Source organism: Athene noctua, chromosome 4 (genome assembly GCF_965140245.1).
Source record: "Athene noctua chromosome 4, bAthNoc1.hap1.1, whole genome shotgun sequence".
Taxonomy (NCBI): Eukaryota; Metazoa; Chordata; class Aves; order Strigiformes; family Strigidae; genus Athene; species Athene noctua.
This window is the reverse complement of record NC_134040.1, coordinates 60,808,189-60,825,593: the sequence shown is the minus strand read 5'-3', so window position 1 is coordinate 60,825,593 and position 17,405 is coordinate 60,808,189. Positions and strand designations below refer to the sequence as shown.

The 17,405-nt window shown below is 39.9% G+C and overlaps 1 protein-coding gene across 1 annotated transcript in view; it reads left to right on the top strand.

Annotated features, from left to right (window-relative positions):
- The first annotated feature begins 64 nt into the window (after window positions 1-64).
- METAP1 (methionyl aminopeptidase 1) overlaps window positions 65-17,405 on the top strand; it is a 29,223-nt gene continuing 11,882 nt past the window's right edge. The window contains exons 1-6 of the mRNA XM_074905530.1: window positions 65-222; window positions 10,236-10,287; window positions 12,553-12,665; window positions 13,976-14,036; window positions 15,202-15,293; window positions 15,973-16,056. Of these exons, the coding sequence (XP_074761631.1) occupies window positions 109-222; window positions 10,236-10,287; window positions 12,553-12,665; window positions 13,976-14,036; window positions 15,202-15,293; window positions 15,973-16,056 (516 nt within the window). The 5' untranslated portion in view covers window positions 65-108. The remainder of the gene's footprint in view (window positions 223-10,235; window positions 10,288-12,552; window positions 12,666-13,975; window positions 14,037-15,201; window positions 15,294-15,972; window positions 16,057-17,405) is intronic.

The following is a 17,405-nucleotide window of genomic DNA, read 5'->3' as shown; positions in this document are numbered from 1 at the left end:
TCCCCTCCTCTCCCCGCCCGGCGGCACCTCCGGGCGGCTGCTCCTCCTTCCCGCCCCCCCGCCTCCCCTCCGCCGCTCGCCGCGCCGCGCCTGTGGCAGCCCGGCAGCATGGCGGCGGTGGAGACCCGCGTCTGCGAGACGGCCGGCTGCAGTAGCGAGGCCAAGCTGCAGTGCCCGACCTGCCTCAAGCTGGGCATCCAAGGTTCCTACTTCTGCTCTCAGGTGAGCCGTGCGGCGAGGCGGAGGGAACGACTCCCCTTCCTCTGTCCCCACACATTTTCCTCCCCCCCCGCCCCCCCCCCCCCCGCCATCAACCGGCCGCCCGGGCCCGGCCCTTGGTGCCCGGGTTTATCTTCCCGCCTCCGTGAGGTCCCGGAGAGGAGGGTCCGTTGTTTGACCCCCCACGGAAAGTTCCCCCGTGTGGGTGGGGGAATTGCAGCCTGGGGGAGGGCGTGCTGGGCTGTCGGGTGGGGCGGGAGCCCCTCCTCGTGGTTGGGGGCTCATGGGGGACTTCACTACTAGAGAGCAGCCGCAGCGTTCGTGAGAGGGTACACGGTTTTTCTTCTACCTCAAGGTTTGGCTGGTCCGCGTCGTGCCCCCCACCCCCCCTTAAAAATAAGGGTTTAGTGGGACAAAATGAGACGCGCTCATCAAATTCCAGCGTGTGCAATTCTGCATCTGCATCAGCTCTGGCTCTGGAGTTGCTTGGCTTTGATAAACACCGGGAGACTTGTTGCTCTGAAAACAGATTTTCTCTTTCCTTTACATATGAGCTTTTGTGAAAATGATTTGGTGCTTTTTTTTTTTTAATATCTTTGGATATATTACTTTAAGTGTACCAAACAGGGGGATTCAGGTTAGGCCACTTGTCATACAACCGTCAACTCCTGTTAAACATACTCTGTAGGCCTTGGCTACTCTCACTTATTGCCACAGTGGTAATCTATTTTGGTCCTTAACATAAGTAAAAAGAACTGCCTGATGGTTGTTGAGTGGAGTTTTTTGTTTGCTTTTTAATAACTTTAAAATACGTAACCTAATTCTTTGAACTTTTTGCATGTGTAATTTCTGTCAACATCAGCGAGGAGGTGTGTGTTTTAATTCATAGATTAACAATGAACTTCATTGTCAGAATTATAACTCAGGGTAAAGTCATTCAAGTTTTGTGGATAAATTTAAGTAAAACAGTCATATCAGCTAGATTAATTTACTAATTGGACAAATTTTCTTCTGAGTCAGGATGAAAACTGGTAGTTATGGTTTGCAGAGGATTAGGGGAAAACTTCCCACGTGCATGTAACACACCCACTGCATGGTTTCTGGTACTTTCCCCTGAAGTCTCCGGTGCCAGATACTGGGAGGTGCTGGGAGTCTATGCTGAATTAGATCAATTACAACTCAGAATTACTCTGACAATTCTGTATTTCTAGTTCCCATGTGGTGCTTATAGCTGGTTTGTAGGATTTGCTCAGCATTTTACTACCTGCTTTGGCATGTCTGATGTAAAACGCATCATAAATGCATCTTCAGCATATACAAATAGTAGTTGGTGATGACATTTGTAAACAGACCAAACAAGCTTATGTTAGGAGTTCTGGTAACATCTTCACTCCCCTCTGTTCCATCCCTTGCTCGGCTAATTTTATATAGGATGCATGTTCTTGTTATCTATATATTAGGTTTAATTGTTTGGAAATACCTGCTACTGCTGTAAGGTAAAAGGGGAATTAACCGAAATATTTACAAACTGTCAAAGTAGGCTGCTGGGTAACTGACTACATGCTTGTAAAGCTGTCTTGCCTAGAAAATTAAATACCGAGCTGGGAACCCCAGTCATCTTACTTCAGAGTGACCTTGGGTGTGTTGTTCCTCCTCACTGTGCCTTGCTGTCCTGATCAGTAGAGTAGGTAAGCAGTTACTCCCCATATGAAAGGTGATTTGAAGGTTTTGGGGTGATGTGTGTTGCCGAAGAGAGAAGGAAATGTCAGCCTGTGTTCAAGACATGCAAAAAATCTCATGCACTGAGAGAAGAGTCCCTGTGTTCAGCCCATGGCGAGGACCTTCAGCTCCCCTTGACACTTAATGTGGGGCCCAACACAGGCTGCCCCGAAATTTCAGCTCTCCCTTTGTGCAGTGGAGGAGACACACTGCAGTGCTCCGCTGGTGTCTTGCAAGCATGGCCAGGAGGGTAGGTGAGGTGCTGCTGACAACATTGCTGTCTGATCAGATAAGCCTGTGATAGGCAAAGGAGACTTAAAAGCCAGAAAATTTTCTCTGAACTTAGAGTGAGTTTCAGCTGACAGTACTGGACTGGTTAGCATTTGTGAAACTTTTCCAAAGTTCTCTTTGGTGGTTTTCCTTTTGTTGTGGTATTGCACGCATAAAGAACTGGTAGATAAGCTAGTGAGTGGACCTAGGATGTTATTTCACCTCACAGCATAACATTATAGCTGACACACTCCTATTCCATCCCTCCAGAGATGAAGGTTTCTACGCCTTCCATTAAGCTGGCCCTGATTCCTTGGTGAGCCACTTCTGGGGTTTTTAGAGTTTTCTTTTTGTGGAGGAAAAGCAGTTGCATTCGATTTTCTGCTAGTTCAGCTTCCTGAAGCTGTGCACTGCAGAATCAGAAAACACCAGGGCTTCAGAAGCATGCTGCTGAAGAGCACTTGCACGTTGTAGCTCAGTTTGGCGCAGCCGTAAAGTCAACCCATCCTTATTGAATGCAGCAGTGTAAGCTACAGGTATGCAGGCACTTACTCTGGGAGTGACAAGCTACCTGGCGTCTCTTTGATGGGTAAGAGCATCTGTATGGACATGCATGCTAGGTTAATTAATTTGCTTGGAAGCCTGCAATGACTTATTCATGCAGCCGAAACTCCAAGCAGAGCTAGAACCAAATTTGTAGGAGTTTATTTTCTCCAGTGCTAAGAGTAAGCAATAGAAAAGTGTGAACTACTGTAGAAAGGTAACCAGTATGGAGCAATGTGTTTGGATTATAAATAGCAACGTACAATTTGTTAAGAAATACTGATGCAAGTGGCATAGAACTGAGAATCTCAATGTAGTGAGGAGATTGATTAAGCATTATTTTTTGTCATTGCACGTAGAGAATTGAAGTGAACTTTTCAATTAGGTTGTATCAAGACGGTGATTTCCTCAGTGGATTTATCATTTGTGTTTCTCCTTTTCTTGAGAAAGGGCATTATTCCGATCATTTTTTTTTTCCCTGCCCTTTCTGCATTGAAAAGAGTATGTCTCAACAACATGCCTTGAAAATGCTTACTCTGAAGTAATTTGACATCCTCTGAAATTCCTTTGAGCTCACACTGTTTCATCTCTGGGTGTTGGGCACCTCGGAAACTGGGTACAGTTGTGATGGTGGGTCATGGGTGGAGAGGGGGGGTCAAGGCAGCTGAGCCATGGCCTAGCAGGAAGGTTTTGAACTGGTAATGGAGACAGGGTAAAGGTGGCTTTTAGCAGCAGAGGAGCTCTGAGGTGGTGTGTTGAACCTCAGCGTTATTTTTTTTTTTTCTTTAGCTTCAGGATGTAATGAGAGGGAATATTCAGTTTAGGGATTCTGTCTGCTGTTAACCTTTAATAATTATTTAGGCTAGTAAATCAGGTTCTGTCACTGCTACTTTCTTTCACTGTCTTGCTTTCTCTTTTGTAGAGACATACTACAGTGTTGTGTGTGTTTATCATCTTAGACTGAATTACTGTATCTTCTGAATGTGGAAATAACACATATGCCCAGCATCACATCTCAAGCGTGTTGTTACTCTTACTAAGATGAATTTTCTGTTGTGAAATCTGCCTTTATCGATACACATGTAAATTATATGTAGTATACATAAACAGTTTGTTTTTAAAGAGGAAAAAAATTTACATTTCTTTTATGCCTCTACAAGCTGCTGAATGATAAAGAGGGAAAGTAGTAACCGTTCTTGAGATCTCCAGTTACCACTTCTATATGAGCCTTCTAATTGTAAATTAATCTCTTATTAATAATTTTGTGTTTCTTTTATGAAAACTTCCTCTCTCATACTATTTATATCTGTATAAGTGTCCTGGACAAAACAGAGTAGTCAGAGGTTTTCTGTGGTGTGGACTGGATACTGGTGTGGGGGCATTTCTCCAGCCAAATTCAGAAATAACCTATTTCTAGCCACATACAGGAAGCATTCTCTTACTATAAGTCAGTGGCCTGTGCTGCTTTTTTTTTCTCTGAGAGGTGGAAGCCACAGATTGCTTATTTGAGGGGAATGGTTGTCCCTTCCTGCATTGTGTCCCCATATATTGTCAGACCCAGAGAGGCCCAGGTATATCAAGTGATCTGGTTATAGAGTTAAAAGTAAGGACAGTGACATGGTGAAGCTGCTGCACTTGAGCAGTGCTTGGATGTGTGTTTTTAGATGTTTAAAGGGGAGTGATTTCTCTGAACTGTACAGAGACAGCAGCATCTCTCTCACAATGGTGGATACCCACTGATGGGACTTTTTCCATTTGAGTTGGGGGGTGACTTGTTAAGCTGAAGTGGCAGGAAAGAAATGGTGCTCTGTTTTCTCAGTGGTTTTGTATACTGATTTACTGCCTCTGGGAGGCACATTTTCATTGATACTCAGAACAGGGCCCTTGACAGCTTTGGATACCCAAGGTCACAGTAATTTGTGAAAAACTGTGGTCCTGAAGAGTGGTGTTGTCTCATCCCCCTTTGCTGTTCTCTTTCACCTTCAGTGTGCTGGGGGTGAGGAGTGGGGAGCAATGGACCTGGATGAAACTACTTTTTGTCTTCTCTTGTGTCAGACTGTAGGACATAAGTGCCATATTTCACTCTTGGTTCACTGTTCTTTGCTGTACCTAAAATAGGCTAAAACCTGCTGCTTGGATCCAAGTGCAACACATATGGGTTTCTTTTGGTATAAATGGCACTCTGCAGATACTGTCTTTTAGAAGATCTTTTGACAGATTTCCTTCACCAAGAAGCTGATATTTTTAACTGCCTATAAATCACCATAAATACCTGTGTCTGGTAAAGGCCTGGTTATTGCTGAGGCACAAACGCTGAGCCCTCGTAACTTTCTGAAAGTAAAACTTCAGACTCCTATAGACAGGCTTTCCAAGCTAGTGTTCGATATACTGAAAGGATGGTCCAGTTTGAATTTCTCTGGTCCATTGTTCCTTCACTACTCTCAGAAATCACTTGTATGTCTCTGTAAATCTGAAGAGTTGCAAAATGCAGTCCCTTCCTCCGAGAAAGGGCTTTGTCATGTGGGACCCAGGTGTCTCTTCATGCGATCAGGCTTTAGACGGAGAAAGCCAATGTTGCTGATACCAAGGTGCTGCATAGAGGTGCTTCCCTTGGATTTGAATCTGAAAATGCATATTCAGCTCTTCTGGAAAACAGACTGGTCATGTATGCCGCCTAAGCGAGTTTGGGAATTTTGTACAGAGTTTTCCAGGCCAGAGGCTGTCTCTGTGGGCTTGTACCACACCTAGAAGAATAGGGTTCAGCATGCTAATAAAAAGAAGTAACTGTTTTGTTTTAACATCAGATGCATTAACAACTGTATTCCTCAGCATACTTGTATTTGTGGATGAAATGTACAGTTAATCTGTATTGTATTAAATATATATATCTCACTGATAACCTGATATTTTTCTTAAGCTAAATGCCATATTTATGCTTTTTTTGTCTTCTGTTTTGCATACCTTCAGGGTGGTTTGGTTAAAAACAAGTTTTCATTAAGCAAAACTACATGATCTCAGATTACACCCAAGACAATTTTCCATTCTGAAGGACATTTTAAAATTCTATTAAAAAAATTGCTCAGAATATTTTTAAAGAGAGTGTACTGCTTGGCACTGTTTCATAGATGTTTGCCCATTACAATTCAGGTATAATGAGGTGCGAAGAGACAGCCAGTCTGTCCCCATAGTCTAAATTCCAGCTGTTGCCGTCTTTTTTTTTCCTGTAGAATAGGTATCTTTGGAAATTCATCACAATGTCTCTAAATGATGAGCGCAGTGGATGGAGATGGGTAGTTTTGTGGAAATTGGACATGAGTTGGAGCTTAGTGACTGTACAGTGGGGTGGTTTTTGCATACTTGCTGATAGGTGCATTTACAGTGTCAAATGTCAGTTGTATAAAGAAGCAGTACCCAAAGGTGAAGGAGGAACCTGAAGAAGAGCGTCAGCTTTAAGGCTGGACATTGCTGACAGAGAGGTGGCAGAGCTAACTTTAAATGAGCTGCTACCGTGCAAAGGCAGTTCAGAAACACAATCAGTGGGTATGTCTTCAATTCAGTCTTGCGTTGCCTGCATAGCTTCCTGTACTTGGGTAGCTTATTTAAAGCTAGTTTGGTTATGTCTGTGCTAAACAGAGGTTTGCAGTGTAGCTATATCCTAATCTTTGTTGATTTAGCACCCTTTTCCCCTCTAGAATTTACAGTTGGCTGTGCTTTTCTACCTCTTAATCAGGTTGCATGGATACACGAACCAAAAGAGTAAGAAGCTCCCTGTTATTACTGTAAAGATGGCAATAAATTTAGGGGAAAAAACCCCAACTTGCTAAGTAGCTCAATAACTTCTCAAGGGTTTTATTTTGTTCTTTCAATGGCTGATGAAACAAAAAAAAAAAGCCTAAGGTATTTGGTAGTGATCATTGTGTCATAGTGAAAATGCACTCTGTTGTAAAACAAATTCTGCTATGCTACATGATTCTATCAATATTTGAACCAGTAAATAGATATTGCGCTCAAGTCTTTAAGGTAAAAATGAGAAATCGAGAAATAACGTGGCTTCCATGAGGTGGTACAAGAGGAACCTTTCTAGATTGTAATGCTGATTGTGCCTTTGGTTACCTTTTGGTAAATGCAAGTTCTGGTGAACACTGGGTTGAGCATGTCTCTAAACACAGAATCAGTGGGATTGGCTTAAGAATGACTTGAAGCTGGAAATATTTTTAAAGGTTTAAAGCTTTTTAAAGGCTTTTGTTTTATGATGATTGTATTTTTCTTGCTGATAGGATAGTTGTACCCAAGATAGCTCTAAACAAATTGAGGATTACCACTCTGCCCCCTGCCTTTTTTCTGTCAAACTTTTGACCTCTCTTCTTGTACAGTCCTCTTCAGTGTTTCCAAGTCTGTCTTAATTGCTATATAAAAACTGCATGCAATAAAAAGGAAAATGCTTTAGGTGAGAAGGGTTGGGATATTAATATCGGACATATTAATGTAGTGTTTGAAATTAAATCCTGGAAATCTTTCAAGAAACTTGAAGCAAAATTCATATTATTGCTGTGTACTTTCCCCCTGAAGCTAATTAATGTTTTCAAATATAGCCATGCAAGGTCACGTGTTCCTTTTCTTAATCATATCAGAAAGAAAAAAGCTTTAATTTCTTCATTTTAATATTAAAAATCACCCTGGTTTATGTTTTTTCTTGGATTTTGTTTATTTAATCATTGAAAATTTTCTATCTTGATCTGTATATGGCATAGGAACATGGAAGAATCATTAGAGGCAGGAATGGTAATAGGAAGATTGAAGTAAATGTCTCAGCAGAAGGCTCAGAGAAGGCTCAGCGAAAAACAGAATTTTCTCCCGAAAATTCTCCAGAAAGTTGCCCAGATGGAGAGAAAGAGTGGCTTTCTTCCATGGCTTGTCAGGAAGTCTGCTGTATAGAAGGTGAGGGTGTTTGCAATATGCAGTGGTACATTGGTAGTGCTTTGTCGTCAGAGCTATGATTCTTCAACCTGTGAGTTGACAGCTGCCATATTTTTATCTGGAATTGCCAAGGCACAGCTCTGCAGGCATGTGCAATGTAGTGCTGGTGCAGTAAGTCGCAGAATATAAATAGCTTGTGTGTACCCGGTAAGTCCGGTGCTTACAGGAAGCATATGACTGATCCTACACAAAATACATGGGTTGTAGGTGGATGTGCAGCATATCCTCTGAGTGTCTTCCAAAAGCGTCAGACCATGACAGATATTAATTGATTGTACACTGCATGTGTAATAGCCTGTGCTTACAAAAATGCTTTGGACTTGCTGTGTGTACTTGTTGCAGTTGGTTGATGTGCATATTGTGCACGTGTCTGGGATGTCCCGGTGTACAGCAGCGTGTTTGGAGCTGTGCCGCAGTAGTTCTGATGGAGCTGTTCTTCCACTGGAAATAGAGGGCAAGCAAAATCTGGGAAACATGTTTGGGAAGACTCAGACATATGGCAGCCTTATGCAGGATCCTCTTACGTTGTTTACAGCTGCAGGAAATAAAAAGCCAAAACAGAGCCTGTCAGGTTATGATACTGCCAGCAGTGCAGTGTTTGCCTGGTGTTTTCTGGTTATGGGCTTGCAAAGAGGAAGGACTGTTGGTGTTGGGGAAAGGAATGGCATTGGAGGATACACCCCCAAATTTCATGGGGAAGGAGAGAATGAACTACAACCAGCAATTACCACAGCTGATGTATGTCTTCATTCCACAAATGCTCCTTTATATCCCAAGAAGCGGATTCTAGATTTGCAGACTTCTTAGCTGCTCTAAGTCCTCAGATGTGCAATCCTTCTGATTCAGAACACACACCTGGTGTTTAAAAGGGGATTAAAACCATAATGATGCTTCTAGTGTCCTTCAAATAGGGTTTTTAGCTCTATTTTTTTCTTAAAATAGGCCTTGGTTAAAACCTACTCCTTTTCTCCCAGCAGAAAATAGATAATGCAGCACAAAGGTCTGTCTGTGCAGTGGGTTATACAAGTGTGACAGTAACACCTTTTGCTGTCTGTTCAAAAATACGTTCTCTCCGATAACCTAAAGTGTTAGTTTCAAAACATATTGCTGCCCAGACCAATACATAGCACTATGGCATGTCGAATGCCTGTCCAGAGAACGTGGTGTCTTCAAGTATATGGCAAGGAGAAGACAACAAACAACTGGGTTTGGTAATGAGGGAAACAGCACACAACAGTGTCTCCTTGAACCCAGGCATATGCATGCACCACTTTATTCTGTGGATACACTTTGATAACTACTGTTTGCAAGACTAATGAGAAAATGGGGAGAAGATGGCTCTACAGGAGTAGACAGTTAAGACTGCTCAATAGCAACTGTGAAGCAGGGGTAGAATGTTAAACACGGGGCTTAGTTTACAGATCTGTTGTCTTGGACTGGTAGAGTGTTGTATACATTAGGTTGAATTGGTTGTTGGCCCTGGATGGTAGTTTTACAATGATGATTCAGCATTAGTATTGTCTTTATTTGTAAATGAAAACAGTTTGCTTCCTGCCTCTTTCTTCAGAAAATCAGCTGTTATTGTAAATGATTGGAATTAGCTGTTTCCTAATGGTTGTTTTGAGTGCATATAGCTGTTGAATTAGACTTTCTGTTATAAAACCAAGTAATTTCCTAATTAGCACCTTAAAGAATCACCTTTAATGCTGACTTCTGCAGCTTTTCTGCTTAAATCTCTCCTTTTTTCTTGTCTTTCCTTCATCTTAGTCTTTCTTTATTCTTCTCCAGCTGCCAGCCATTTCCATCTGCCCTTTTGCTGATTCATTGTTCATTGCATGAACTGCTCTATTTGTGATTGGAAAGAAGAGAAAAAGACAAACTCCTTCACAGTCACTCTTTTCTTGATTTCCATTTCAACTTTATTTTTTAAAATATCTTATTCCAATTCAGTAGCCCTCACTCCCCCCCCCCCCCCCCCCCCCCCCCCCCTTATTTCATTTGTTCCCCTGTGATTGTGCTGATTGATCTCTGTTGGTTTCCTGTGCTGGGGAAGGAGGCAGAAAGGACACAATTAGCAAGAGGAGGTGGCTTCTTGTAGGAGCCAAGGGAGAACCATCCTGCCCACTGCAATTCTAAGATCTGGTATGGAGATAGACTGTGTGTTTCAGCCAACCCGGAACAACCATGGTGTTTAGTTACTCATTAAAATGATAAGGGGACAATATTTAGTAGGTAGGATTAGATCACTGTGTTTCATAGTGATGGGTGCATCTGTCTGGCTATGCTTTCTGTCTATTCTGACTCATGAGCTGTTGAATGTAGTATTTTCTATTGTCAAGACTAGCAGTTACAGTAGCATTTACTGCATGTTGATACAAGGGTTAATAAAATCAGTCTTCTAGTATTCTTTTAAAATGCTGTTGCTTCTCTGTTTCGTGGGGATGGTATATCTGTCCAGGATAACGCTACTTAAAACATATATTTTGTTTGTTTGTTTGCAATTCTAGGAATGCTTTAAGGGAAGCTGGGCCACTCACAAGTTATTACACAAGAAAGCAAGTAAGTACGCTTTTTTTTAATGCATTTTAACATTGTTTTGATTTGGTTTTTCCTGTGCAGTCAGCTCTAGGTGGCCCTGCTAGAGTAGGGAGTTGGACCAGATGAGCTCCTGAGGTCCCATTCAACCTCAATGGTTCTGTGATTCTGTGTCTAAGAATGGTATGGATTTTTCCAAGACACCTGGCACAGGATTCTGCATATCTGAAATTTTATCGAGTTCCTGGTAGTCTAAAACTCTATGTAAAATTTTAGGGACAGTGGTACAGAAAGTTCTGGTTTTGTTCCCTTTTCTATTTGAGCTACATTGCCAGGTATAATAACAGAGAAAGAGGGATGCTGAAATAAAGTGCAAGGAGAATAATAGACCGTTATTATAAGGCATTGCCAGGCTTGTTCCATCATAGCATTTTGATGTCTAAGGTAGTAAAAGGCAGTAAAGTGGGACAGGTTCTTGTGAAGTGTTTGTGATTAGACACTTGCTGGAATGCAGGCGAGCCAGTTAGAGTGCATCTGTTCTGTACATTTGAGGTGTACCCCTTTGGAAAAAAAAAAAAAAGGAAATGCTTTGTGGACTCATGCAGCCACTGGTAGGAGGATGTATCATAGCGAAGATTTTGCTGAGTTTAGTTGAAGGTAATAAGAATATCTGTGTGCCTTAGTTATGGCTGGTAGCTCTGGCATGGAAATACTAGTAGACTGGTAGATTCTCTCTTGCCTGAGTAGTAAAACTAATCTATGAGTTTAAAACCAACCAAACAAAAGAGAGCAGACCCCACTTCTGCCCCCCTTACCTCCTCACACCCATTCCCCTGCCCATCTTTATCAAGCTCTGCTTAAAAGGATGGTGGGATTAAAAAGTAGGTGGCATGGCAGAAATTCAAATCCTCAAGTTATTTACCTTCTCCTTCCTAAAACCCAATAAACCTAATTTTTCCATGATAAATGTTGCATTTTTCCATGATAAATGATAGGTTGGAATAGCACAAACAATTACAAATATATTCCTTCTTTCTGCCTTCCCAGTGTAGGGGTCTCATAGGTCACACTTGCATTTGGTATCCTATTAATTTGTACCTGCATGGATATGAAACTGTTCTGTTAATCCTCTGGTGCAGTCTTCTCATACTATTGTTTATCTTAGAGCAAATTTTTTTGTGTTTCCACTAAATCCATGATCTTGTTGGATTTCTGGGTAACTACTGAGCCCAAGCTGAGTCAGCTTGGTTCTGATAGCTCTTAAGACCTCAGTGCAACAAACTACTGCGGCATCTCAGTGGAATCCAAAATATCATTTTGTTAAAACTTTTGGATTTTTAAATTATTATTTCTCTGTGAGCAGATGGCCGAGATGTCAGCCACAGAGACTCTGAGAAACTCATGTTAGGGCTTGGTATGGCAGACCTTTTGCCATCTCTTCATTCTCATGAGATACAAAAGAGAAAACAAGCTATTGGGTTATGAGTTAAAGATTAATGCTGCAGTGCTCTTTCTTAGCCCTTGCCTCCTTTTTCTGAGTAAATAGTTTTCCTTTTGGTAACACTCACGATCTACTTGCTTCAATCCTTTATGCAAACGCTGCAGTCTGCCCTGTTAGGACTGTGTTATTTGTGAATGAAGTCAGTCACTGTACCACATCAGACATGAATTTCACAAGGTTGAGAGAGCTTGGAACCTCCAGCAGATTGGGACCATCTTGTAAGGTGCACACACTGCCTGTCCTGAAATGCAGAAGTGGCAGCACCCACCCTCTCTCCATCAGATCTGGAGGGGTAGCAGGCTCCATATATTTAACAGTTGGATACCCTCCTTCCCACCCCAGGTCATTTCTGTCACTGAATGCTAAGAGCAGTTACAGGAAAGGAACATTCATCTGCAGTGCAAGAGTGTTAATTGAAGGGAGAATGAGTATTTCTGTAAATGTATACTTTTTTCTAAGAATGAAAACAAGCACAGAACTATGTTTTAGAACTACAAATGAAGAGCATCTTAATTGCTGTGCTTCACTTGTGCATTCGGTACTGCTGTCCTGACATACCCTAGTTGCTATTAAATAAAGATAGAGTTGGCAGGACATGAATTTTGAATGTGAAAAACTTAAGGGCACTACAGAATGGTAACTACTACTTATACATTCGTATAGCAGTATCTAAAAATGCCAGAAAGAGTCAAATCTAGACTTAGGTACTTCTAAATCACTTTCTGGACTCATAGTTTTTATATTTTGCTGCTGCAATTTTTTTTTTTTCTTTTTTTTTGTCTTTTCAGAAGATGAAAAAGCTAAACGTGAAGTTTCTTCTTGGACCCTGGAAGGTGACATTAACACAAATCCCTGGTCTGGTTATCGATATACTGGTAAACTCAGGCCACACTATCCACTGGTAAGCAGTAGGTGCTACTCTGTACTCCAGTGCTGCTACATTCTGTAGCAAGTGATGGACCAGTCCTGACCTGATTATATCCCACATTTTAGCTGAGAGGAAAGCTTCTTAAGCAATTTGAACCTGATGGCAAGGACATGTATGACTCTGTCTTTATTGCGGTTCATTTTGCTTTAACTTGATCTATCTTTTGGTATATTTAAAGTTAAGAAGTGCCTGTGAAGTGACATGCATCAGTAACAGGCTTTAAGTGCGTGACTTTTTCCTGTACATTTTGAACATTTATTCTGCAAAAAGCTGCTGCTATTTCAGATTATGTCTTCTCCTAGCTATTTACTGTTCTCACCAATAACAAGTCTGTTTCACAAAAACTCAGGTGAATTAATTTAGAATTTAAATAATATGAAACCATTTATTTTCATGTAACTGGTTTGAAATAACCTGGTGATTTAGCTGGTGAACATCTCTGCTGAAGGAGTAGAGGTTATAGTAATGTCCAGCACTGGAATGGCGAAGAATAACGGGTCAGCAACATCTTCAGCTGTGAAAGGTGTGTTTAGAAGATAACCTCAGTATAGCTGTATTTTTAAATTGGTACTAGTTTGTACATGGAATAAGCCAAAGTTTTTACAGGAATAATGGCATTTTATTTACATGTCTTTTCTAAATGACCTGTGCTAGAAATGCTGCTGCTGTGGCATCCAGTATACTCTTCTCCACCAGTTACAGGCTCATCAGAGAACAGATTAACAGAGCCTTAGCCCATGTGTGTTTGTTGAGTATCACTGGAGAGAGAGGGTGTTTTGGCTATGTCACCAGCCAAGTAATTTAGTCATGTTATCCCTTTTTGTCTTCTGACTGCTGTAGGATTGATGCAAATGAAACTATAATAAAAAGTGCTAATGACTAGGGTGATGATTAGAAATAACAATCTTCCTAATAGACACTAATAGCCAGAAAGAGGAAGGATGTATTTGGAACAAGTGCATTTGCAGTCTGGAAAGTAGCAGAATAAACACTACAATGTAACAGGTGTAATATGTTATAAAAACAATTTTATTTACTTCACAGCTTTGTAAAAAACTTTTATGTGTCAAGTTGGCTGTTAGAGGTTGTATAATATAAAAGCAACAGGAGAATCTTTGAGAAATTAAAATTAGAACTGTTTTGGAATGTTTGCATTCTTTACAACTTATTCTAAATGGAATTAGCTGTGTTTCACTGTATTTAATTTTGCTGCATGGGTCTCTGTTTTTGTGATGATAATAAGTATTCTTGCACCTAACTAACTTTGACTGTGATTTATCTAGACGCCAACAAGACCTGTGCCAAGTTATATTCAGAGACCGGATTATGCTGATCATCCTCTAGGTAACTTGAAACAAATTACAATTATTGAGTGTTATGTTTGGTTTCTATTTTTCCTTTAATTGAAAAAGCCTTTAAAGCATGAAGGAGATATTAGAGAAGGGAACCTCTTCTTTTATATGTTCTTCTCACTCTACCTCTTTTTCCACCACATTAACTTACTGACTTTTCAGAAATAATTGTTACAAGTATTTTTTGGAAGTCCAAAGTTTGTAATGTGTTCTCTCAAAGGTGTTCAGAGAAGAAAATTAAAAAAACCCCATGCAAGTCCCAATCCAGTGGTTAACTTCATAACAAACAGCAATAAATTGCCTGTCACAGGTGAATTCTGCTAAGCCATTCTGGGTGACATCAGTGTATCTGTTGGAAATGTGTTATAAAATAACAAAACCAAACAAAACCACAGTAAGGAACCTCCAAAACTGATGTTTGAGTTCCAGCTGGGTTTTGACACAGAGGGAATATATTCAAAATTACTTGCTTATTTGTTTGTTCTGGTATTTTTCCCTTTTTATATTGGTATTGGTGCTTTGTATTTCCCCAAAAAGCTGCTAAATAGTCTGTTAGAATTACTTTGAAATCTTCATCCATTCTGTAGTTATTCTTTACAGACTATAAATATTTAAATAACACAAAATACTGTCTTTTAGGGGGTTGTTCAACTATAAAACTGAGCTGGCACAGAATTCGGTAGGAAGAATTTATGTATTTTCATCAGCTGATTATAGCAGTAGTATAACTAGAGATATTCACAAGCTTATATAATTCTTTGACTCTTAGAATATAATTTATTACTATTATCACCAAACCAGCTTAAAAAAATAATTAAGGACTTTTCTATGAATAAAATAATTTCCATGTAAATCTGATTTTTAAGGTTGTGTTTTGACTAGCTGGACATGATGGTTTTATGGAGTAAGTGAACAGGCATCCTGAGCACATGTGGGCATTACAATATTGTGGAAGGCTTATGAACTCAAAATAATCTGGATAATGATGGTAATGCTATGACTTGGTGTGTTCATTACTTTAGTCTGTGGTGAGAAAGTACGTACTTACTGCCATTGGTAAGCTAAGTAAGTTTCTTGACTGGACGTGCGTAGCAATCACTACTCTGTATAACGTGGGTTTTTTCTTTCTTTTCCTCGTCCCTCTTTTTTCTTTTCAGGAATGTCTGAATCAGAACAGGCTTTAAAAGGAACCTCTCAAATAAAAATACTCTCATCTGAGGATATAGAAGGGATGCGAGTAGTGTGTAGGGTAAGGGGGTTTTGTTTTTTTGATACAAAGTGCCTTTATTCTTTAAAAATTTCTAGTGATTTCACCTGTTTGTGACAGCACATTAGAGTACACCAACTTTCAAATCACTTTTGAGCACTGAAAAACAGTTTGGGAAATCTGGTATTTTCTTGCTTTTTCTCTTCTTGTGACTCCAAATTCTCACTAAGCTATCTTGTAAGCAGGAAAATGACTTTTATCTGTTATTGGGTTTGTTTTTACTAGTGAGATATCTGTGGCTAAAATGTTACAGTTAAGAATATATTCTATACTGCATAAATGAGAACAGAAATTTTTCCTCTCCTAGAGTTAGTAATAAGGAAAAACTAAAAAGCAAAACAGAACCCCATCCCTAACAATTTTTGAAAAGGAGCTGTTCAATTGTAATCAATTCTATATGCATAAAGTCAAACTTTGAAATGTATTTAGGTAGTCTGATTCAATTTTATGGTATTCAAGGAAATTGTGGTTGCAAATCTTAATGGAGTATTTTCAAATCTCACAGAGGCAGCTTAGTAATATAACGTGTAGACATCTCGAAGTCTTTCTGGAGCCCAGGTCTCCCCTAGCAGTCTTGGTGTAGCTGTAGCAAATGGCTTGCTAACTATCTAGGGAGTAGTCCTGGTCTTATTTTAAGTCAGTACTTTTGTTTCATTTGCAGCTTGCTAGAGAAGTATTGGATGTTGCTGCTATGATGGTGAAAGCAGGTGTAACTACTGAAGAAATTGATCACGCTGTCCATTTAGTAAGGTTATTTTATTGTTCTTCTGGTGTTTATAAGTGCTTTCTTCTATCTCTTTATTTTTGAATGATTGTTGTGTGGTTTCCTTTGGTGTTGCATGAATTCATTTTCTTTATTTTGAACTGTTTCCCAATTTGAAGTTAGTCGGTAGTGCAGATGTTAGAAGTACATTACCCTAGATTCAGAATGAGTCAGGAACTCCTGTGCCTGTCTCTGTATCAGCTCCTTCCATGATTTCAGCTTCGAATTCCCTCTTAAGTTTCTTCACCTATTTTCTGGGTTAACATCATACAATTTTTCTTCTCAACCCTTTTTGCTCCCACAGATACTATTATATAAAGAACATCATATGTAGGCCATGGACTTTTCGTGCTCTGTGTCGTTGGTTAAGATGCACAGGGGAGAAAGTTTAATTACTTACGATTGGGAATCAGAACTGAGGAGCCTGAGAGAGAATTCAAAAAAGATGTTTGATGCAGTCAGGCAAACTAAAGCCACAGTCCAGCAAAGTGTTTGAAATACACATTCAAGCATCTTCCTAGCTTAACTATTCACAGATACTTGAATTGTGTAACTTTTATTTTTCTTTGCTGTCTCCTCTATAAGGCATGTGAACTAATAATTGAGGGTACTTGTGTGTACTGTGGGGAAGGTAGCGATTTTGTTAAGTTTTTTAGAGAGCTTTCTGGTTGATGTTTTTTTTATCTGCATTTGCAGCTGTTGGGCCAAGATTGTAAGGAACTTAGTCTGGTTTGGCTGGAGTTGTCTGCTGAACTGCAGTAAACATTAAACTATTGGCTTATGTATAATGTCTAATATGAGTAACTAGTAGTTAAAATGGTGTTGTCTGTCCTCAGCAGTTTTTGGCAAGTTTTTCATGGCAGATTTTTGATATGGACATCCCTAATTGGTACTTAGCAGTTTTAAAACAGTATTATCTTTTTAAATAAAATAAAATGTTAACACAGTATTATTTTTCCAGAATTGCTCATTATGTCACATAGTGTGTATATCTGTGTATATGTAAGTGTATTTAAAATGTGTCGGTTTTGCAAAAATCACCAAAAGGTTATTTGAGTGCAAAGGAAGCAGCTTAAGGTTTTAAAGCTGGGGTGAAAGGGTAGTGCTAAATATTATTTTGCCTAGCTTGTGTGTTTTGCAAAAATACATAAAGTCTTAGACCAGGTGCTTAAAAGCAGTCATAGAAAATGGCTGGTTTTTAAACTGATTAAATGTTGCCATACATTGTTTTAAACCTGAGTATTTCAGCATTGGTAGTTGAACATAAAAATGAGTAGAAACAGAATTAAAGTAACTTTACTTTCTTCCTAATAAGGAATGCAAAGCATAAC